The sequence below is a fragment of the Sorghum bicolor genome, chromosome 1, assembly GCF_000003195.3.
Source record: "Sorghum bicolor cultivar BTx623 chromosome 1, Sorghum_bicolor_NCBIv3, whole genome shotgun sequence".
Taxonomy (NCBI): Eukaryota; Viridiplantae; Streptophyta; class Magnoliopsida; order Poales; family Poaceae; genus Sorghum; species Sorghum bicolor.
In genome coordinates, this window is record NC_012870.2 from 4,319,166 (window position 1) to 4,343,343 (window position 24,178).

A 24,178-nucleotide genomic window follows, 5' to 3' on the forward strand; every position below is an offset into this window, starting at 1 on the left:
GGCACACCTTCGTCTGGTTTTGTCCACTGCGCCTGTGCATGGCGTATGTTACTCTGCTTTCCCAATTTTTGCAGCCGCTGCAGCTCTGCTCCGAGCTGTTCTAGACCCAGGCAAAGATATTGGTTTGCATGATTAATGATTTTGTTAGAGAGGAGAAAGTTTCACACTGTGAATGACTGAATGAGAAAAAAAAAGATTCTGCACATCTTGCGCCAGAAGATCTCAAATTTTGCTGCAGCTATTGCTTTACTTTAAGAAAATCATCCAGATTGACAAACACAGAAAAGGCTCTGTTCTGTTTGAATTTTCAAATAATCAAGTCCGAACCTGAATCACACCTGAACCACACCGATGCAAATCAATATCGACATACAAAGAGTATCGACATGAGGCAGAAACATGCTAAAAACTGTTGCCGACGCGATATACTTAAAATTATACAAACAAAAAAGCTCCTATTGTACGTTCCATTTCTGGTCAAGGAACCAGCTGGGTATGGGATCCTATTCCTAGGGCACATTCATCACTTGGATGGACTGCAGCATGTCTGAGAGCGCGATCACCAGGTCTCCGGACTGCACCATACCCCTGGCCTTCAGCAGTGAGAAGGTGCGGTTGAGGTTGTTCTCCATGTCATCGGACTCGCTGAGCCGGAATGGGATGAGACCCCACTGGAGGTTCAGCCGTCTCCTGACAGACATCGAGGATGTGAACGCGAAGATCGGGCAGTCGGGGCGGCATCGTGACAGCAGAGAGGCCATGTAGCCATCCTTTGTATAAACGAAAACAGCATCAACTCCCAAGTTGTTGGCTGCAAGCGAGCGAAGCACACAAGTTAGCACAAAAGTTAGGTTCAAATGTTTATGTAGATGCAACCACTATGCACAAGACAGGATGCAAAGTATCTGAACTAGTTCCGCATATATGAGACACAAACTAGCTTCAAGGTTAATCTGAGTCAGATGCACAAATAGGATGCACCAAAATGCAGTAGTTACTTATATGCTTTTATAACAAAATTACAGTGGATAGGGGGTGTAGTGCAGGGTATACCCATTTTCGCTGCTGAATTGCATATTTGCTCTGATATCTTATCAGAGAATGAAGACGAGACATCTTGAAGCTCCAGCGCCTCATGGCGCTTCTCCTCTCTCCACCACCTTTCAATCCTCAGGCTAACACTCCTAAGCACGCTGAGAGCCTTCTCTGGATACCTCCCCATGGCTGACTCACCAGAAAGCATGAGAGCATCTGCACGCTGGCGGACTGCCTCAGAAACATCAGCAACCTCAGCCCTAGTAGGTGTAGGATACTCAATCATTGACTCCAGAAGCTGAGAAGCAACAATGACTGGCTTGTTGAGCTGTCTGCACATTCTAACTATTTTCTTCTGTATGGAAGGGACCTGTTCCAGGGGGATTTGTGCCCCCAAGTCCCCTCTGGCTACCATTATTCCATCTGATGCACGGATAATCTCCTCCAGGTTCTTCAGAGCATCAATGCTCTCAATCTTTGCAATGACCCCTATATCACTGGGACCAACAATGAAAGAATTACAATTTAGACAACCAAGTAATAACTTGTAAATGAAATTAAAACATCACGTGTATGGTATCTAACTTCTAAGCCATTAAGTGTCATGGTCACTCGGCACATTTAAACCAGGGCATATAGACCTGCTACAGCTTTCAGTGTCCACAACCAAACTGCTAGTATGCAAATTATCAATCAAACCATTTAAAACAAAAAAAAGGCAGACTCTACACATTGTAATCAAACTCAAGAATTCGTTAAATACATGCACCAATACTTATCAATTTATCATCCAGAAGCCAAGCTCATGACTAGTAAAGCACTACCTTTCTGTTTTGGAAAAAAGTATAATCAGGCCTTGTTTAGTCCACCCAAAAACCCAAAAAATTTACAAGATTCCCCGTCACATAGAATCTTGTGGCACATGCATAGAACATTAAATATAGATAAAAAAATAACTAATTGCACATTTTTCCTGCAGTTTACGAGACAAATTGTTTGAGCCTAGTTATGGTAGGAATCCTAGCCCTACCGGACGACGAACGGAGGTTGTATGAGTGCGAGGGGGGCTGTCTGGTCTGAGCGAACGAGGAAGACGACGCGGCGGCACCGTCGCTGCGAGAGGGAAGGAGCTGGCGCAGGAGAGGTGGGTGGCTAGGGTTTACCCGCGGAGCTACAGTATCCGCGGGTACTGTTCATACAGGTGTTGTGGCAGCCGCTAGGGATTCTCCCGACTTCCTGAGGAAGCCGGAAACAATAATATGTTTCTGCTTAAACCTATCTCAATAGTCTTTACAAGTATTTATATCCCTCTCACAAATAACAATTAACACCCTCTAAAATTATATAATAAAGATAACTGTGGGCTTATAGCCCCTGAACGCCCGCAGCACCCCTCCTTCAGCCGCTGCTGGGCTTGCGGCGGGTATAGGAAATTCTGGTCATAACAAGTTAATCCAAGGTTGGACAATAATTGCCAAATAAAAACGAAAGTGCTACAGTACCCAACTTTTCACCTCCTCAACTAAACAAGGCCTCAATATGTTACTATTAAACCCAGCTACATCCTACATGTGAATTGTGCATGTGACGAGGTGACAACTTTCAAAACATAATGCTACTTACCTTCCACGGCTCCGTGCAGAAATGTAACTCTTCAAATGATTAATTACTTCAGCAGACTTGACAAATGATATGGCGACGAAATCAACACCTTCAGCAATTCCAAAATCTATGTCAATCCAATCCTGCAAAGATGAGGTCATAAGTATAATTATTATCTGCAAGTAGTGCCCAAGCCTTTATTAGCTACTGATTGATTGCACTATATAAGAGAAGAATATTTCACTCAATTTTACAGGCACTTCTTATCTTATTCTAGACTAGAAGTCTATAAGATAAAAGCTTCATAGTGATCCAACCCTTCACATGCTTTTTTTTTATCACAACCCTTCACATTCTTGAAACTAACTTTAGCCATTAGGAAAAAGATCAGATAACCCAAGGGGCCAATATGGAATTACATAAATTTACATTCCGGTCTGAGCTGAATATCTACATTGAATATTGAGCACAAAGTATGAGCAGCAAATTCCAAATCAAAGCAAGTATTTTTTTCACTATATAATTACCTTTGATGAAATTGTAGGAAGCATAGCGTTCCTCTCTCGCACTACACTGCCATCGCGCCATATAGTAAGATTAGCCCGTGGCAGCAACAAACCAGGATCAGTGCAGCGGCACTTCACATCTGGCCCTAACTTTTCAATCACCTCAAACCTGGCCATTCCACCATCCACAAATAGTTCATCGCCAGCTTTGACATCTGGGTAGGGTTTTGATTATTTATTAAAGCAGGATATTACAGTCACATTAATGCATCGGAGTCATTTTAATACAGATATCTTTTAAAAAAAAAAGTAGACTCAAGAAAGAAGATCAGCATTGATGGATAACCTTCAGCAAAGCCATCATAGTTCACATGAATGATTCGATCTGGGAGCGATGTGTCAGAAGATCTAACGCTAAATGTCCAAACTTCTCCATCCTGCAAAATCCAAGAGAAGAGTAAATTCTGATAGGTGATGACTGACAAGATTTGGTTCTAAAACTTCAGTACATTGCAAACTAGATGCACTGTTCTCATAAATAGCCATTTAACCTTTTTAACGGATGTTTTGTCTGTTTAAATTTCAGTTTAGCCTGAATAATGGCTAAGCAGTAGGTGACCGACTGAAAGCATTTAGGAAAACACTAAGGCATCCCCTCCTCCCCGCCCCCCCCAACACAAGTACTCACAGTATGCATGCATGATCTAAACTCAGAGGTCTTTGTCAAAGCATGGCCTCATAGCACATTTGTCATTTCTCTTGCCGGAATTTAGTGGTTACTTTTTATCATGGTTCCAAATCAAACTTTTTTCTTATGCTAATACAATTTACAATACAGTCTGTACTCTCAAATTCAGAAAAGTTCAATACTCAAGTCAACCCTCTCATGTTCCCCAACAGATTACACACTACTATCTCAACCTATAGTGGGAGACATGAATTAAGGGTTAATGAACAAGATTACTCCTCATGCTTTTGAATAACATATACTCCCACCATACCTATAAAGAAAGTCGTTTAGGATAGCGACACGGTCTCCAAAGCCTAACTTTGACTCCTTGTTTTATAGAAGTATTTATCAAAAAGTGGTATATGTATATTTTTATGAAAGTATTTTTCAAGACAAATCTATTCATATGGTTTTCACATTTTCAAACTCAACAACTTAAAAGTTATTCATGATTTATATTCCCAATGTTTGACCCAAACTTTGTCCAAAACAACTTTCTTATAGGTATGGAGGGAGTGTAGCCATAACAAGTGCAGCCTATCTGCCTATGCAGCTGAATTTGTTTCTTACCATCATGGGTAGCTCAGATTTCCAACATGATTTCGGTCATTTGTAAAACACATTTAAGAAGAAAAACATAATTTCAGGACACATCTTAGTAAACGAAACTAAGGAGTGCCATCAGACTATTGCTCCACAGTTTACAATATGGTCTCTACTCTCTAATTCAGAAAAGTTTGGTAGCTCAATTAGCCCTCTCATGTTCCCCAGGAGATTACACGCTACTATCTCAACCAATAGTGGGAGACATGAATTAGAGGAAACAGGGTTAATCAACAAGATTACTCCAATTGTAGTTAACTCTGGTGCTTTTTCAAATAACATATATATAGCCTCAACAAGTGCAGCCTATGCAGCCAGAGTTTTTTTTTTCTCATCACAGGTAACATGAAAATTTCAGTCATTTGTATAACACATTTAAGAAGAGAAACCGAATTTCAGGACACGTCTCAGTAAATGAAACTCAGGAGTGCCATCGGACAATTTCTCCTCAGATTTTACATGCTAAGCCTTATTTTGAATAACATCACCTCCGTCGTCCTCACGAGATCTCATCCAATGATGGTGAACGATGAATCAGTATATCAACCGCACATTAAACGATGATGAATCAGTCTTCGTTCAGTGTTTTAAGCATGGAATGAGCCTAGGAAGGGTAAGGAACGAGATGAAGCCAAGGCAGGGTCGCGCGCTGACCTCGGCCTTCGCGGAGGACGCGCCGCCAAGGTCACCCATGTGGATCTCGCTGCCCTCGGTGTCCATCATCACAGCGACTGCGAAGCCCTTCTCGTCGTTGAGCCTCCGGACGGCGCGGATGACCCCGCGGTGCCACTCGCGGTCGCCGTGGCACATGTTGACCCGCGCGACGTTCATGCCGCCGACAGCGAGCGCCTCGAGCTCGGCGGCGCCGCAGGTGGCGGGGCCCACGGTGCAGACGAGCTTGGTGCGGCGCGTGCTCCGGAACCCGTTCTCCCGCAGCTCCGCCTCGGTGGCGGCGTCTACGTCGAAGGCGGCCGCGGCCGCGGCCGTGGCCACGGAGGAGGCCGCCGCCCACGGCACGTGGACGCCGTTCGGGGCGGGGTCCGGCTCGGGGAAGGAGGTGAGGTCGGAGGACGAGGCGGCCAGGCGGCGGCTGCAGCAGCCGTGGCGTTGGGGACGGAGGTGGGAGGGGACAGGGAGGCGATGCGGAGAGGGGTTAGAGGGCGTCGGACCCTGGTGGTGGAGGGAGCGGGCAGCGGTGGCCATGGCTGCCGCTCCGGCGGCGAGGCTGGTCAAGGGGAGGCGGCGGTGTGCCGGCCGGCGTGGCTTTGACTTTGGGAGTGTCGCCCGCGGCAGCTCTATACTGCTATGGACGAATTGAGGTGCAGCAGGACGCTTGGATGTGCCAACGGCGCTTTGTCAGATTCGGATCTACTCGTAGTACTGCCGTGGTAGGCATTGACGAAGCAAGGAAAGCATCATCAATTCCAGTTTACGGCTTCACGCTGTTTTGCTGCTACTACGGTCCTGCCTGTTCATCGCATAAAAAAAAATAGTCCAAGGCCTTGTTTAGTTCCAAAAAATTTTGCAAAATCGACACTGTAGCACTTTCGTTTGTATTTAACAAATATAGTCTAATCATGGACTAATTAGAATCAAAAGATTCGTCTCGTTAATTTCGACCAAACTGTGTAATTAGTTTTTATTTTCGTCTATATTTAATACTCCATGCATGCGTCTAAAGATTCGATGTGACGGGAATCTGAAAAATTTTGCAAAATTTTTTGGAACTAAACAAGGCCCAAGGTAGGAAAAGGAAGAGGCTTTTCAAACCATGTGCAGTTTTGCACTGTCAAGACGACTCCTTGAAAGAAATGGAAATATCGTTGAGTCGTTTTGACTGCCTATATAGAACTGTTCATCCAACGTCCATGGTCTATATACACATGTATTTAGGCCTTGTCTAGTTCTCCCTCTAAAAATTTTTCATCCATCTCATCGAATATTTAGACATATAGATGGAGTATTAAATATAAATAAAAAAATAAATTAATTATACAGTTTAGTTAGAAATCACGAGATTGATCTTTTAAGTCTAATTAGTTTATAATTAGCCTTAAGTGCAACACATGTGCTAATGATATATTAATTAGAGTTATATAATTACTTTTTTTATTAATATATGGATACTCTTTCCGACATCCGATGTAATATCTAAAAAATTTTACTCTCCAACTAAACAAGACGGATAGACTCGACAGATATGCACTAACAGAGGAGCCTTGCTCTTGAAATCCTTAATGAACATGTGTTGACTTTAGATCATATAATCCAAACATGCCTAACATTAACTAATTTAGTACATGATAGTTTTTGTGTCTTAATAGCGCAAGTCATAGATGCACCAAGTTTGATCAGGAATAATTGTTTTGCCTTAATCGCACAAGCCATACACGAATCGAGATTGATTATGAAGCACAGTTTGTGACATAGCTAGTTTGTCGAACATAGAAACTGTTTTACATAGTTAATAGATTTTTGTGTGATTTGTGCTCTTCGAAAATTTTATTTTCTATTCATCGTAACCTTGTGACATATGATATTCGGCATAGTCCATAAACATATCCATAAATATTGGCACTTCAGTTCACCGCTTCACCTAGGTGCGCCCACATGCGCTTGAAATCCATATAGTTATACTGGATAAGTGTCAATATGATCTATGGATATTTGCTGGAAGAGGAAGTGAATGTGAAATGGGTTGTCAGTGGAAGAAGCAAAGGAGAAAATGAACCAATTAACATACTAGTGGTAGATGCAAATGAAAGATGAAAAATGGGAATGACCAATTGATATGTTTCATTGGAAACCACTAGAAATACGTTGGATATCGAGTGTTAACAAGATAATATCTCTGTGTAGCATTCAAATTTATCAAACTAAATCTAACTTTTATTTATAGTTGTTTGTAACTAAGGTTGTTCTAAAACTAGTTTTATTCTTATTAATTGATCTATCAGAGGCACATAAGTATATTTGATAACATGGTAATTTTTTAGAAGTTGAAATAATCACCAACTGAGGAATATTTTTGTTAGGAACAATTGGAGATGCTTTGAAAAAAGATGTGTTCATTTTTTTTTTGCAAAAAAGACTTCCGCTTTTGTCACGGGAAAAAACATGTGTCTTGTTTTTGAAAAATAAGATGTACTCATTTATATGAAATATCTTGTTCGCAATTTCCCAAACAATTAAAAATAAAACTGGACTTGGAGCGGGTTTGCCGGGTTGGTGTCATCCATATGACACGTTTGATGCCTTGATGACAATCTTGCACAACAGTTTTAATGCCATGGATGGCCTATTAGACGTGAAAATGAAACAATACATGGGAGATAGTTGAAACATGGTTAGAGCAACTCCAACAGATATGTTATCCATGCTATCTAGGCTATTTTTTTAATTTTAAAATAAAAAATTAAAGTCTAACAGGTGTGCTATCTGGTTTGCTAAAATAGCAAGTTTGTTATCTATAAACTTTTGCTTGTTATATATAGCATATCGTCCTCACTAGCTATCATATACAAATGCTACTGTGGAATTTTATGTTTTGAATGAGTTTTTTATTTTACACAATGAGTAAATCTTGTACTTTAGAATATAATTTTATCTAGTCTCTTGGAGATGCTCTTATATTAGGATGATACTCTTGACCAAGAATACAATAATAGGCCTAATAATCTTAATATAAATTCGTAATTGTGCTGAAAATTTAGCTACTGTAATAAACATGGTTACTCAAAACGGAAAACCTACAAGGCCCAGCTCATCAGCACGGCCCAATCTGAATTGCTCACCATCAACTCCTGCGCAAGTCAAAATCAACGGCCCAGATCTCACCTCCCAAACCCTAGACCTCACAGCCAAAGCTCTCATATAAGGTCGATCACTCCCTCCCAGCCTCCACCCTTTCCATCCCGCCGCCGAATCCACCGCGCCGCTACCACTCGCCGCCGCCAAAAATGGCCGCCGCCGCGCGCCCCCTGGTCTCCGTGAGGGCCCTGGAGGGCGACATGGCCACGGACTCCGCCGGGATCCCGTTGGCGGACGTCCTCCGCGCGCCGCTCCGCCCTGACATCGTGCGCTTCGTCCACAAGCTCCTGTCCTGCAACAGCCGCCAGCCCTACGCGGTGTCGCGTCGAGCCGGCCACCAGACCTCCGCGGAGTCCTGGGGCACGGGGCGTGCGGTGTCCCGTATCCCCCGCGTTCCTGGCGGTGGTACCCACCGCGCCGGCCAGGCAGCCTTCGGCAACATGTGCCGTGGCGGACGCATGTTCGCGCCCACCAAGATCTGGCGCCGCTGGCACCGCCGCGTCAACATCCACCTCCGCCGTGTCGCCATCGCCTCCGCCCTCTCCGCCACCACCGTCCCGTCCCTCGTCCTCGCCCGCGGCCACCGCGTGGAGTCCGTCCCCGAGCTTCCGCTCGTCGTTTCCGACTCTGCCGAGTCTATTGAGAAGACTACACAGGCCATCAAGATCCTCAAGCAGCTCGGTGCCTACGCCGATGCTGAGAAGGCCAAGGACTCCGTTGGCATCCGCCCCGGCAAGGGGAAGATGCGCAACCGCCGCTACATCAACCGCAAGGGACCCCTCGTTGTCTACGGCACGGAGGGCTCTAAGATCGTCAAGGCCTTCCGCAACCTCCCTGGCGTTGATGTTGCCAATGTCGAGCGTCTCAACCTGCTCGACCTCGCTCCTGGTGGCCACCTTGGCCGGTTTGTCATCTGGACTGAGTCCGCGTTTAAGAAGCTCGATGAGGTGTACGGTACCTTCGACACGCCATCGGCGAAGAAGAAGGGTTTCGTGCTCCCGAGGGCCAAGATGGCAAACGCTGATTTGTCCAGGCTCATCAACTCTGACGAGGTGCAGTCAGTGGTGAAGCCCATCAACAAGGAGGTGAAGCGTAGGGAGCCTAGGAAGAATCCACTGAAGAATATGGCTGCAGTGCTCAAGCTGAACCCGTACCTTGGTACTGCACGCAAGATGGCAGCCCTAGCAGAGGCAGCGCGTGTCAATGCCAGGAAGCAGAAGCTTGACTCCAAGAGGACCAAACTCAGCCCAGTATGATAATCTTCTCTGTATACAGCTGTTCATAGTATTCTACATTGTTTGTTATTTAGAATTGTATACATTTATGGCTTCAGTACTGTACCATTTCTTCGTCATTGATTGTGTATTTTGACATTTTCTATGCTGCCTATAGGTATTGGGTATGGTATATTTCTTGAATTAGGTTGTATTGTGTTATAGCTTAAGTTGATTGTTTAGAATGGTACTATTTGTTCCTAGTTTCTAGATTGTGTTAATATGGTTATCCAACATGCATGCGACTGAACCTTTATGAGGAACTGTTGACATTGATGCTGCATATTTTGGCGTGCTGCTCAAGCTGTCAATTCTTATCGCTGGATTAGGCCTATTTCACAATGTCCTGGGAGTTTGCTAGTTCAGATAATGAATTAGTTGTTTACTCTAGTTTGCGGTGAATCATGTAACTTTCTGCTATATGGAACACCTCAAGTTACTGTTTCTCTAGCTAATAAATTAAATCCACGAAATGTTTCTTGACAGTGTATTTTATCTGGAACTATAGATTTTAATATAGTTCTTGTATAAATTTTGTCAGAGTTTGATGTTAAACTTGGGACAAAACTAAAGCAGGCAACAGTTAAGCTCATTAGCAGCTATACATTTCACAGTAGCTTAATTATTTCCACCATAGATTTATCTTCAAGATGTGAACTGAATGACACATGGTTGTTTCACGTTCTGCTGATGTTCTTGGTCCTAGACACATACACTCCGTTGTCAGTTATTTTGCATGCCTATTGCTGTTCACACTCAGTTGTCAGTTATTTGGTATGCCTATTGCTGTTCACATAGGTTAGATGAACTGTGCATTGCATTTCACCACTAAATTGTTTGCTGTTATATATTCCGTTTCCAATACCATCTTCCAATTCAATCTGACTAGATGTAATGTATATCTAGGTGCTTAAAAAATTTTGTACCTAGAAAGGCCAAACAAGACTTATAATTTGCAAGTGATGCTGATCATGTCTTTGCAATTTCCTTACAGGAGGAGGCTTCTAAGGTTAAGGCTGCTGGAAAGGCGTGGTACAAAACCATGATCTCAGACAGCGACTACACGGAATATGAGAACTTCACCAAGTGGCTTGGTGTTACACAGTGATTGTCTGGGTCAAGCCTTTGTAGTTTGTCAAGTCAGAAATTATGATTTTGTTTTCTATTGTCAAATGTCGCTTGTTATTGGTATCTTCAGACATGATATCTCGTTTTGGCTTTGGTAGTTTTTTTACCGCTGGACTTTTACTTCCAGATACCTATGACACCTATTATTGGAACAAAGTATATGCAATTTTCAATACTCTCTGCGCCTTTGTTTGTGGCTGTATTGGTTATCTGGGCCTTGTTTAGTTCCGAAAAATTTTGGGAAATCGACACTGTAGCACTTTCGTTTGTATTTGACAAATATTGTTCAATTATAGATTAACTAGGCTCAAAAGATTCGTCTCATCAATTCCGACCAAACTGTGCAAATAGTTTTTATTTTTGTCCATATTTAATACTTCATGCATACGTCTAAAGATTCGATGTGACGAGGAATATGAAAAATTTTGCAAAATTTTCTGGAAACTAAATAAGGCCCTGATTGGAATGCATATGTCTCAATTATAGATGTTTTAGCTTTTCTAGGTACATTGCTTTAACTGTGTATCTAGGCAGTGTATAGCAAAAGCTATGTGTACCTCAAAAGGCCAAAATGTTTTATAATTTGGGATAATTTCCGTATGCATTGTTCTGTGCCCCTTTGTTTCTTAGGTGTATGGTATATATTTGATGCTTCGGTTTCTCGTCTATTTTGGCTTTGACAGAATGGTTTCTGATTAAGGATGTGGTTCTGTGTAGCTTGTTCCGTTCATTGAAGCGTGATACTGTATTTGAGTGACATTATTTGAAGCATCTATTTCTTCAGTTCCTGCCTTTTAAACAACGGTTCAAATCCAAAGTTTGTCAAAATTGAAGATTTTAACCACGGTTCAAATCCAAAGCTTTTGGTAATTTTGTCCAAAGTTTGCCTTTTAACCACGGTTTAAATCCAAAGCCTGTGGTAATTTTGCAGGATTAACCACGGTTCAAATCCAAAGTTTGTCAAAATTGAAGATCTTAAATTTGATTGTAGTATAGGTAAGATCGAATTGCATGTCTGAAAGTTGTTTGGATTTCGATTATTCTGACTGGTCGATGAATCCCCCTGTAAAAACGCACATCAGAGTTTCATCACTTATTTTGCGCGCAATCTAGTATAATAAAGTTGATTGGCCTCCGCTTCTGTAGGTGTTGATTTGTGACTTTGCATAAACTAGTGAACTCTCAGAATTTATTTCGCTGCTTTGCAACGCTATCCAGCTACACTTTTCTGCATATTCTCTCTCAGAAAGTGGAAAGCTTTTGAGCACGTCTCGCTCTCACCTCATCCTCACTTTCACCCCTGCTACTTGTCAATCCACATTCCACCCATCAAACTTGCCTCTTTTCTGATACCTTTGCTGTTCAACTCTTTCATCAGAAACGTAAGAGCAACTCCAACACTACCCTATATGCACTTGGCAAATTCTAATTTTTGGCAAAATATAGAAAAAGCTCATCCAACACTACCCTATATGCACTTAGCAAAATAGGATGCTTGGCAAAAAGAGGGCCAACTGGCTCAAATTTAGGAGCGTTGGGAGCGCTTGGCATCCTGCCTACGTGGTGGGACCCACACATTCAGCATGCACGCATGCCTTAAATAGATTGTAACTTTTGCATAAAAGTCTCTCTGATTTTTTCAGGAATCACAAGATAGTCCAAATTTGCCAAAAAAAATAGCTAACTGTTGGAGAAGCCTCTTTTTTTCACTTGGTATTTGAGCTTTACACTTGGCAAAATCCAAGATTTGTCAAGTGAAGTTTAGGGTAGTGTTGGAGTTGCTCTAAACTAAGAGTTTGGTAATTCTTAACATTTTCACAGCTGTCTAAAAGCTCACTTGTGAAGGGCGAAAAATATTATTGGTCTTTGGGATGGGCTGCCGTGTAAATCAGATCCATCTCTTGTCTCCTCTAAAATAAATTAAACACAAGAGCAGAATCCAGTGAACATGCAACATAAAGGATAGCATGCCTTGTTCCTGACACCATTTTGTGGAACGTTTCTCAGCACAGAGACCACCATTTTGTGGTGCTCAAAACTAAAGATATAATTGTAGATTTGAAACATTTTTCAGTACAGGGACAAGTGCTGTAGATAAGTTCCATTTCGTGAGGTGTTATCATCAGAATGATAGTAACTCTCTGCAAGCTACTGTTCCTTTTGGTACACGGAGAGAGCGATCTGGACGGCATAGATGGACGCAGAGGGGTCGTCAGAGTTAGCATTGGCGAATTGGGAATCTATCTGGGTTCGTCCATCCAAACTGAATACTATCTGTAGGATGGTGACATCGGATGAATCCATGAGGCAACCAATAGGGTTCCATCCAGTCATAAATTAAGGTAAACCAATTTTAAGGTAGCAGCAATATTTAAAATATAAATTAAAAAAAAAGAAAAAGAAAAGGAAGCAGGAGCCAAGAACTGAAGTAAAGAACATCCCCTGCACCCAAAACACTTGCAAGGCTCTGCCCCCCCTCAAACTCCTGGGTGAGTGGCGTCCCGATTGCTTGGTAACCGCTTGATTAATCCGTCCCTCCTCCGAGGTTAGTCTCCGACTGGTCTCCAGATTTCTCTCCAATTTATCTTTTTTTTTCTCCACATGCAATTTGCCTTTGCTATTCTTGGAGTCCGGTGGTGGTAAATTTTTTCAGCTCCTTTTTTTCCCTTTTTTTTTTCTTCCTCTGACCTGAACTGCTGTCCCAGCCAGGCTTTCACCTCGCGGCTTAATCCCAATTGGGTTGGCTGCAGCGCAACCCAATTGGGGGTTAATTGGGATTGCTACTCCGCGGCTGCCCGTCCCTCGTGTTCTTGGATTGGCGAGGCAAATCGACTGGTTTCTGCAGGTGAGGACTGAGGACTACTCACAGCTATTTGATTGGAATGGGATGGATTGGATTGGTTCTTGCGCGTTCGATTCCGCTGTGTTTTCTAGATTGTGCGGTAAAAACAATGGATCTTTTGGACTTCATGTTCCTGAAACCAATTCGAGCTTCTGCTCTTAGTTTCCAGTTCGAAATCTCAAATCAGATTCTCTGCAGAGTGTTGTCTTCATACGCGTTCCTCGCGTGCTGTTCGATCCTTGTCGCCCAATGTTTTAGTTGTTACAGGCTGCGAGTGTTCATAGTTTTGATGGATTCTTGTCGTTGCATTTAAGTTTGGTTTTCTAGCTGGAAATCCCCGTCGAGGAATCCGGACTGAAGGTAAGTCTAGTAGGTAGGTGTTACATGTTGTTTGTTTGCCAAAACTAATCCCCTTTCTTGGAAACGTAGTTCGTCCGTGTTCCTTTCTCTCGTTGAAAATCCTGCGTGATACCATGGCCCAAGTTGGATCTCTTTTATGAATGCATTACTGTGATGTTTCCTACTTTCCTTGGATCATGGATGAATTGATTGGTTCATCCTGCCAGCCATGTAAAATTTCTTTTTGACTTGTTTTAAAGGTGTCTAATTTGGTAGTTTCTACGTTGAAACTTCCACTATTCTGAATCCGTGTTATTAGCCCTCAAATCTTTTTCTCTGAATTGGAGTTGACTTCTCTGTTGAGTCCGTCTTTTTTACTGTATATGGATGCAGCTGATCGAGCTTTTTGTTGTTTATTAGATCTCGTGTGATCCTTCCAGCTTGAATTTCTCTCTAGTTTTTGTATCATGTGGGATTTATCTGCTATATCAAACTTTTCAGTTGTTGGTCGCAATCAGAAGGTGATATTACACCACGGACTAAATTTAGGAATGTGTTAGGTGACAGAACAACGGAGGAAACTATTTTTTTTTCAGAAGAATGTGGAGGCAACCCTTTTTCGATTTGGTTGGCTTGTTTTGTTGCGCCATGAATCGCTGCATCAGGATGACTTATTTTCTCCAATTAGATCTTGCATCCTCTCTAGCCAAGAGCGCCAGATGTCTGACTACGTTGAAAATCTTGTTTCTTCCAATGATTCTGACAGAGAAACAGTAGTGCTTGGTGTGATCTATTGGCACTCTCATGGTTAAACTCTAGCATTCTCCCTTGTATCCCTGGCCTTCTTTTAATTCTGTGTCTTTTGTCTTCATTCAGATGTCTGCACAATACCGTGTTGTTTGTTACTTGGTAGTTGGTGCTTGCATCCATTGGAATGGTACTGGATCAGCTCAACATCGATGTCATTATGCTGCTCTTTTTTTTTTGGGTAACATCAGCATTGAGAGCTTAATATGAAAGTGATACTGTGCAAACATCTGGGTCAAGACAAATAAACGGAATAAAAATTCATGTATTTGTGTCAAAAGTACTTTTGGTAGGTTTCAATTATACATCACATGGAAACTGTGTGTACCCCATTGTTTCTTTCTTCTTAATATAATGAAGCGCAGCTCTCTTGAATTTTTGGAAAAAAGTACCCTGTTGTTACCAAAAATTTATGTGTGACTGGAGGTGCATTCAGATAAGTTTGAATATATGCCAGAACACAATGAGTTGCACGCATTCTTCTCTACTTGGATCCTACATTGAGAAACTGATAGTTTTGTTATCATGGTGCCTTTGTGATCTACATTTGTTTTCTTTTCATTCCTCCGGTGCTACTGTATATTCTGACCTCTTTCATTTATCTTGGGCCAGCCTCCTGGGTAGAATCATGAAGCTAAAAAATAGTGCAGTGGAGACTTTTAAGGAGAACAATATGATTTTCACTTCTGAAGGAAATTTCCACTCTAAAAAAATGCGAGAAGACTATGTTGCTAGTCCAAACCAAGCAGATGTTCAGACAAGATGCAAATGGATAATTGGAGATGTAACGGAGGTCTTGGATCGCAACACATGGAAGCTTGGAAAGATCTTAAAGATGCTGAAGAACAATTACTTTGTTATCAGGCTTGCTGATTGCATCCAACTGAAAGAGTTCCACATATCTAGCTTGAGAATCCCACGTGGTCTGGATGCTCCTCAAAGCAAGCCTTTTCATGCAGCAGATAAGGTAACAGTCACTTCCTGGGAGTACAAAGTTGCCCTGTTTCAAATTTACCTGTCCATGTGTCATACACGATCAATAGCTCATAATTCTTGTAAAATTGGCTCTTAGGATCTTTGATTCATCATGCTTGGCTTACAGCAACATTTGCATTTTTGCTTGCAAGAAAAAGTAACAGTAGCATTTTGTGATTTTTGGTGTCCTCTTAGTTTCATCAGTGCTGAACTGCGGGTAACCGTCAGGAGTCCCATTATATTGTTTTTGAGTGATTTCTTATGTTGTTGAAGGGAAATGCCTTGTAGACTTGGATTGTTTCCAGTAAATGTATCTATTGTCTACATGGTTTATTATCTTTTATTCTCTTTTCGGACCACATAAATGCTTCTTCTTCAGTATAATGTAGCAGATGGAACTAGGAAATCTGTCACAGCTTGTCTAACATCAGAGTTGTGTCATGGCATGCTCTCCTTTTAAGTTAGCTGTTATCTTGCTTTCGAAAATAGAAGTGAAGTTAGTTGTTAGTCTTTGTGCAGTTCATATGAGGCATTGCACCTCAGAACTCATTGCATCATTTGAGCATCCTAGATGTTTACATCTGGGAGCCGTAGAAACACAGATGGTAATTATAGCGGCATGTCACTGACTGGAGCTGCACAATCTGATTGTTTTCTGTCAGATGTGATACTTTTAAGTAGCCTTTTTATTAACAGTTTGTGACTGCAGAATGAAATATTTTTAAACAAAATTACTGAAGCTTGAAGCATTGGGCCATCTTTTACCACCATTGTGCCTTTGCCGTATTCCTGTAGAAACACAGATTTTGATTATAGCACCATGTCACCGACTTGGCTGCACAATCCGATTGTTTGCTGTCAGATGTGATACTTTTAAGTAGCTTTTTCATTAACAGTTTGTGACTGCAAAATGAAATATTTTTAAACAAAATGACTGAAGCTTGAAGCATTGGGCCATCTTTTGCCTCCATTGTGCATTTGCCGTATCCTGTCGAAACAGATGATCTTACAGTCTTACCGTTGCTCATCTTCCTTTCAGGCCACCGGACGCAGTAAGCGCCAACCTGCTGATGGCCCCTTGCCCGGCGCAAGAGCTGTGCAACAATTGGGTCATCGAACAACCTACGATCTGGGGAGCAGTGGCAAGAAGCGGAAAACAGCTGAAGATGCCTCTCGCCATCCGAGAAGAGCAGCAGCACATCCCCGAAACGTCGTCGCAGCCTCCAACCTGAACGGCGGCATGACCGACAGCTACCTGCAGAGCGCTTCACAGGCCATAGAAGACGTCGAATGCTCGGTGGCCAGCTGCAGCGTGAATGACCTGTACCGCCTAGGCAATGGCGGCAATGCTAAGCGGCGCCCCGCCGCGGCAGGGTGCCTCCCTGACGACGCCATGTCCGCGTGTCCGTGCACGCCCGGGGCCAGGGAGGGGGACGAGGAGGAGGAGGCCGCGGCGGGCGTGCATGGGCTGGAGCTGGAGGCGTACCGGTCGACGATGCGGGCGCTGTACGCGTCGGGGCCACTGACGTGGGAGCAGGAGGCGCTGCTGACGAACCTGCGCCTGTCGCTCAACATCTCCAACGAGGAGCATCTGCTCCAGCTCAGGCGCCTACTGTCCTCGTGATCGTTGGCACTTGGCATTGTCAGCCACCCTTCTGGTCCCTGGCCTTCTCCGTCGTCTCCAGCGTCGTCGGCCATGGCCATGCACGTCGGCTTCGCCGGCCGAGCGCCGTCCTGTGCGGCGAGCCTCTTGCTTTTACTGTTCTTGCTATTACAGTACATGGTTCTCCACCGTCTTTGTCTAGTCCAGGTAGAAAGAATCCTATGTTTACCAGTGTCGACTCCGATACGGATGTATACAGGGGACTCAGAGAGAGACGCCTGCATCTTTGTCATGCCTTGTGTATCCTTGATATATTCTTTGCTTGTAAATGCAAACATATTTACAAGTTTTTCTTTGAGGGACCATATTTACAGGTTCTTAATTTACTTGTGATTTACTGTCTGTTTTTTTGTTCGGTGGGGCTAGGTGGGAGGGTTCCCCCAACTCCTGTGGGCAGTGCCGCAGTGGTGGTGTTCGGGCTTGAAATGGGAGTTTTTTTTATTTACTAGTATATTACCCGTACTAACGCTACGATGACATTTAGAAAAAAATTACAAAACTAAAATAAATCATAAAACTAAAAAACAAACCTACCCCACTAACAAAAAAAAGTCTATATAAAAATTACGGTACTTCATTTGGGAACATATATTTGGTTTTAACAAATGCTATGTAGAAAAGTTACCAAATATAAGGTACAAATATACAACAAAGCTCACTCAAGTACAATAAATTTTTTTTACAGATTTCGCTACCTCAAACTTACACGTCACCAAATACAGAGTTAAAATCGATTTAGTGATACAAACCGTGGTCCTGAAACATAACAGGATTTGCATTTGTTTTTTGTAAGGATTTCAACAGAAGTAAAACTTCATTCCAAAGACCTTGCCAATTGCCACAACTTTCCCCCAAATATAGTCTAGTGTCACTACATCTCCATTCTGATTTGAATACCCTCATTTCGCGTTATTGTTTGGCAAACACATGTAAAGCTCTTCTCCCCACTCCACTCCCAACATCTCCAGAATGTATAAACCATTACGAAGTAAAATAATAGAGTTGTCTGTCTACGATAGATGTGGGGCAATAATCATATAGGTTGATAGAGACAAAGATGTTCCCATTGAATTAAGTTTGGATGCTGCAGAGAAAAAAAAGTTCTGCTTAGAGCTATACTTAGAAAAACCAGGGTCACCAAACGCGGTGGTGGTGTGCCATTCCTTCCGGCTACACGCACTCCAGCAACCCTAGATTTTCCTTGGAAACGCGGCAGCAAGAAACATCAAACACACATCGATCGGCGCCTTTGCGCGTTCGTCGTGCATGCGATCCATGGGTCGTCGTCGCCTCGGCACCGCGGCGCTCGTGGCCCTCGTCGCGGCCTGCCTCCTGTACTGCGGCGCGGCGGCCGACGACGCCGGGCCGACGACGACGGACCTCGGCGGGGCGCCGCTGCTGCGGGCGGCGCCGTGCGACGGGACGCTGGGGCAGTGCGCGGTGGGGAGCGAGGAGGAGCAGGAGGTGGGCGGTGGCGGCGACGCGCTCCTGCGGCGGGCGCGGGCGGCGCGGCAGCCGACCAACCGGTACATCAGCTTGTGTAGGTCGCCCACCTCTATCGCCGCCCCGCCGATGGAGGGCAGCCCGACGCGGTCCTCCACGGTCGGGGTCGGTTTTCTGCGATACGGAGTTGCGATACAGATACGGAGTTACGGAGATGACGCGCGAGGCTGAGGACGGAGAGTAGGGCGGAGAGTAGAGATGTAAGGTCGTGATCATGCTTTTAATCTGAGCCGTTTAATCTGTATGACATGTGCTGTAAGTCGTTGATCTTGTAGGTGGGATTTGCTTGGAGAAGATTTCAATTATAGTAGAGATTTACGACAAACAACTTTATAAATCAGCTGCAACGAGCTGCTCTGATCGTTACATCGTGCAAGCCTACATCATGTAGAGGTTGTAGCCAGTGGCATTGGGGTTACATGATTGAGATTGGAGCAAGAAAATTCTACCATCTGAACATGATGTGCTGCTTCCTGAAGTGCCTGCCGAGCAAGACTTCGGTGTACCTTGTAGATCCTGGATACTGTGGCAGTGTGGCTGTAGCATTGTTGCTGAAGACTTTAATGAAAGGTTTGATTCTCCAAACAGGAGGGTTGAAGAGATCCTGGCTACTTAGGAAGTGAACTAGTTGTTCACTGTTCGACAAAAAGTTGACCCCTGTCAGGTCAAGCTTGGATGCAATGACCGAAGCCAGGGCAAGGACTGCTGCTTCCGCCATGACGACTGAAGTGCAGTCCTGAAGTCGAGCCCCTGATGTATAACGCCTGGGTGGATTGTTCCTGCAAATGCAAGAGAAAAACACAAAGTCCAGCTAATCTCGGTTGCTGGGTTGGCTGATCCGGAGCAGTGGAAGCATCAACATAGCACCTACAGTCTTGGTCTCTTGGAGCAGTACAGGTACAGCAACATGATAGCTATGGTTCCTGGATCCTGTTGCATTACGGGTAATATACCTGATGTCATTGGAATCCCAGAATAGCTATGGTTCCTGGTTCCTGGATCCTGTTGCATTACGGGTAATATACCTGATGTCATTGGAATCCCAGAATAGCTATGGTTCCTGGTTCCTGGATCCTGTTGCATTACGCCTTTGCTTGGTCTTGGGAAGCAGGTATGGACTGCTGTGTCTGAGCTCTGGTGGAGGTGGCTAAGCTAAAGGCGGTATTGCTTGAATGTGGGTGTTGATGTGGGCTGCCGCTGCATTGTGTACCTGCATTGGAGTCCAGATTTTCCTATGGAAATGGTGGTTATTTCTTGCCTTCCATACGTACCACAAGGTAAATAAGTTTTTTTATAAAGAGAGGTTCAGGAGTGGCGTCATTTATAATACTCTGGAGGGTGAACTGAATTCCATCTTGTTCATGAGGAAGATTATCAGTTGATAGATTTTTTTGCGAAACGAAACTTCAGTTATGATAGATGGTGTAGAAGTAAACCATACCGCCCGGGGAAGATTGCAGTGGAAGAAAAGGTGGGCATCGCCCTCCACAGCTCCACATGTGGAGCAATGTTCATCGATGTGGTTGGAGAACCTGTCAGCAGTGGCAAGTGCACGCTGGATTAGCCTCCATGTAAAAGCTTTGATTATGGTACGAGTGATTTGTGGAGAAAAGGTGTTCGGCTTGGAGATGAGAGAGTTGTCTAGAGAAACAAAGGTTTAGCGTGAATGGTGTTCGTGGAATATCTATAGACACTTATCATGAGTTTATGACACTTGCGAATGTAAAACTCATCTAGAATATGAGAAAAGTATCATAGCTTTTCTTTTCAACAGTACCTAGTTTTTTACCCCTTAATAGGCAGACTAATTGGTAAGCCAAACGCCTTAGAGCAACTTCAGCAGCTTGATTATTTTTGTTTTGTAGGTTATTTTAGAATTTATATAGTAAAAGGTAGACTCTAACGGTTGTGCTATCTGCTTTTGTAAAATAGTTGGCTATTTCTTGATTTTCGGTGGCTATATATAGCCAACCACTAACACTAGCTATCTGATTTGGTAAAATAGCAAGATTGTTGTAGACTTCTTCTTTTTTAAGAAGTTTTCTATTTTATAAAATAGTTAAACAATAGAATTTATCTACTAAATTTAGCCAAGTTTTTGAAGTTGCTCTTAGCTACCTTAGTTAGCCAACTGACTAGTCAATCTTAACTAATTTAAATTGATTTAGGTCTAGCTAGCAAGCTGATAAAAAAACCGTGAGTATACTAGGGTCTACCATGTTTTAGCTAAGGTGAAGGTCTTTGGTGTGCACCACTTTTGCTCACAATGACAGGTAGTCGCGTAGACTTTATTCGCATGAGCTTATAAGCCGAATCTATCGGCCATTTAATATTGTTTTTCTCTCATAACAAATTAACCAATAGTGCTTTCTGTCATGACTTATCAACCAAACAAACAAAGTTGGTAATCGATTCGCTTTGTCAGATCTTTGATGAGAATTCCGTACCAAGGGTGTTGCACGTGCCAAACTTTCTGTGCCCAAAGTATGGTTAAGAACCAAACAACCACCCAAACTAGCTAAGGTATGACTTAGGGAAGCCCTACTTAGGCCCTGTTTAGTTCCCCAGGAATGAAAAATACAAAATATCAACTATTTTGAAATGATGAAATATAAAATATTAAAATTTTCAAAGTTATGTTTAATTCCATTTAAAATGCCAAATCTTCTGAATTGGTAGGGGTAGTGAAGGCTCTTTTTAGGTTTTTTTTTCTCCTTGATGCTAAAATCCAGAATACAAAAAGACAATCATTTTACCAAAAATTTTAAATAATGTTTAGTACCAATCTGCAAAATAGTAAGACAAAACATAAATTTTTTGGCTCAAACGGGAAACTAAACATGCCCTTAATATAAGCACTAATGGCTCTATTCGCTTGTGTGAAAAGTCATGGTTGAAAATAATATTCGTTGATTTATTATGAAAGAAAAACATTATTAAATGATTAACATATTCGATAGATAAACTTAAGCGAATAGAGCTAGTGTTTCGTGTGACTTTAGCTTCTTTCGGTTGTCAGAAGTGTAGGATCTCTTATTATTTTTTCCCTAGTCGAGTTTCATCCAAATTTGAACATATATCTAGCTACTATGCATCAAGCAGGTTCCACTAATAGTGTAGATAATTGTAAGCTGTTATCTAACTGACAACTATCTCAGGCTCCATTTGATTTGCCTTGTTAGAGTTTATCATATATCACATCGAATATTTTGACATGTGCATAAAGTACTAAATATGAACTATTTATAAAACTAAAAATACAGAATTAGTCCATGATTGAACATTAATTATCAAATACGACGAAAATACTACAGTAACTGTTAAACTTTAACAACCCTAGCCAAACACCTTCTTAATAGTGGGACTAATGTGATTAAACCAACTAATAGCAGTGTTTAGTAAGAGCGAACTATGTCGGTTTCAAATTGTATAACTTTTTTTTTCTCAAGATTTATGAATTTTACTACTTCCCCGTACCAAAATAGATGTCATTCTCACTTCTCGAAAAGTAACATTTTTTAGCTTTGACTAGTTATATATTAAAGAATATTAATATTTATAATATATAATTAATATCATTAGATAGATTATTAAATATATTTTTATAATACATTTGTTTTGATATAAATATTACATGTAGTTTTCTACAAAGCTAGTTAAAATTAAAAAAATGATTAGCACGTATCTAACATCATCTATTTTAGGATCGAGAAAATATACACTTAAATATAAATTACGTCAGTAAAAAAATATAAAAAATAAAATGATCTTATAATTTAAAACGGAAGCAGTAGGTAACTGTTACCAGCCGAAAGATTCAAACAGCGTCTACATATACTAACCGGAGAAGTTGAAATCATCGCTAAAGCTAATACCAGCTTCCAGTTGTTGCCGAGGAGAGGAGCGAGAAAAGGAACTTCGTGTCCAGTGACGCTGAACACGCATCACGGCAGGACCATGCGAAGCACCAAAGAGGGCCTGGACCTGGACGACAGACACGTACGCACGTGTCGCAAGAAGCCATCTCCTTCGGTAATCAGGACACGTACTCCAGCTCGTCGCCGAACGTGTCAAGTCGCCCGCCGTATAAGGGCTTCTTCACCGATCGTGCAAGTGTTACAGCCGATGTCCCCTTTTTGTTTTCGGTAGCCTATCGTCCTCGTGTACGCCAATTAAGGATAGGCGCGACGATGCCGGTCAGCCACGTAACGACGTCGCTCCTCCCGCCGTGCCGCGCCGCCGCGTCGTCGTCGGCGCGCGCCATGCGTTCGTTCGCGCGCCGTCCGTCGCCTTCCTCCACCGGGCTCGGCAGCGGCGTGCGCTGCCACGCCGCGACTCCGCCGCCGCCGGAGTTCCCAGACCAGCAGACGACGCCGGCCGAGCTGCCGGGCACGGATCGCCCCCCGTCCGAGGTGCCGGGGACGAACCGCCCGCCGGACGAGTTCCCGAGCATCGACACGCCACCGGAGTTCAACGCGCCGCCGGGCGTGGACGTGCCGATGCCGGGGCTACCAGTGCCTGGGCCGGAGCTCCCTGGCCCCGCGATGCCGTCGCCGCCGGCGCCGGAGATCCCGACCGTGCCGCCCAACCCCGACGTCCCACCGCCGCAGCCCCCTGAGGTGGACCCGCCCAGGCCGCCACCCGAGGTCGTCCCCCCGCAGCCTCCTGGCGCCGCGACGGTGCTGCCTCCCTTTGTGTAGTTCCTCCGCCGTCCGTCTACGGCGCGGCCGGCCGGGGCAGGTGGACAGGGCGGGCGGCATGCGGAGGAGCCACGTAGGAGTGTACAAAGTAGTTAGCATGATGTTCACGGTTGTACAAGTTTGCTTTCAGTTTCAACAAGGAGCTACCAAAGTCGAGAAATAAGGCCAGTGCCGTAGCTTACCTTGGCCTGATCTGTGATCATGAGCTCGTGGTAATGGCGCTCGCTGAGCGCCTGAGGCAGACCAAGAATTCATTCAACTAGGACATGCCTTTATTCAGCATTTTAATTAACTAGATTAAAAAGATTTATGTCTAAATTACGGATTAATTATGTGTACGCCTAAACATTCGAGCGACGCGAAATCAAATTTTTTTTTTTAGAGAAAAAACAAGGCCTATGTGCCCTTGATTCGTGGTCGTGTTTGCCTTGGGCCTGTGCCGAGTTCGGCCGATCCGACCTGGGCTTAGAATTAGCAGCAGTGCACTGTGCAGCTCATTATAGGCCTCCATCGCTTAGAATTTGCTTTGGGCTATTACTCTGCCCGCGTCCGAACCGAGCGGTTGCATGGGAGTTTCCGTGGGCCAGACGCGGGGAGGCCCGCGAGGCCGAGCAAAGAGGGCAGAGACGCCCAAGCGAGCGACGCGAGTCGGCGCAGCAGG

The 24,178-nt window shown here is 43.5% G+C and overlaps 5 protein-coding genes across 7 annotated transcripts; 4 read left to right on the forward strand and 1 right to left on the reverse strand.

Moving 5' to 3' along the window:
- LOC8081258 (pyruvate kinase isozyme A, chloroplastic) lies at positions 223–5,916 on the reverse strand. Its single transcript, XM_021451510.1, has 6 exons — positions 5,131–5,916; positions 3,490–3,580; positions 3,165–3,358; positions 2,659–2,780; positions 1,054–1,532; positions 223–811 (listed from the first exon to the last, which is right to left on the reverse strand). Exons 1-6 carry the CDS (start codon positions 5,677–5,679, stop codon positions 510–512), a joined length of 1,737 nt encoding a protein of 578 aa, XP_021307185.1. The 5' UTR covers positions 5,680–5,916; the 3' UTR covers positions 223–509.
- LOC8081259 (60S ribosomal protein L4-1) lies at positions 8,368–10,868 on the forward strand. The gene is made up of 2 exons (XM_002463696.2): positions 8,368–9,536; positions 10,555–10,868. The coding sequence occupies exons 1-2, from the start codon at positions 8,436–8,438 to the stop codon at positions 10,666–10,668; spliced, it is 1,215 nt and encodes a 404-aa protein (XP_002463741.1). The 5' UTR covers positions 8,368–8,435; the 3' UTR covers positions 10,669–10,868.
- LOC8061171 lies at positions 12,810–17,656 on the forward strand. 3 transcript variants are annotated; one of them, XM_021456116.1, is made up of 4 exons: positions 12,810–13,233; positions 13,394–13,533; positions 15,289–15,643; positions 16,691–17,656. In XM_021456116.1, exons 3-4 carry the CDS (start codon positions 15,305–15,307, stop codon positions 17,273–17,275), a joined length of 924 nt encoding a protein of 307 aa, XP_021311791.1. In that variant the 5' UTR covers positions 12,810–13,233; positions 13,394–13,533; positions 15,289–15,304; the 3' UTR covers positions 17,276–17,656. The 3 variants fall into 3 exon arrangements, with proteins under 3 accessions (XP_021311791.1, XP_002463742.1, XP_021311803.1); XM_002463697.2 differs by having other exon boundaries at positions 13,398–13,533; XM_021456128.1 differs by lacking the exons at positions 12,810–13,233; positions 13,394–13,533 and adding an exon at positions 13,557–14,806.
- LOC110432935 lies at positions 18,352–19,378 on the forward strand. The gene has a single exon (XM_021454208.1). The coding sequence runs from the start codon at positions 18,581–18,583 to the stop codon at positions 18,986–18,988; it is 408 nt and encodes a 135-aa protein (XP_021309883.1). The 5' UTR covers positions 18,352–18,580; the 3' UTR covers positions 18,989–19,378.
- On the forward strand, positions 22,501–23,835 carry LOC8061172 (vegetative cell wall protein gp1). Its single transcript, XM_002463698.2, has one exon. The coding sequence runs from the start codon at positions 23,008–23,010 to the stop codon at positions 23,515–23,517; it is 510 nt and encodes a 169-aa protein (XP_002463743.1). The 5' UTR covers positions 22,501–23,007; the 3' UTR covers positions 23,518–23,835.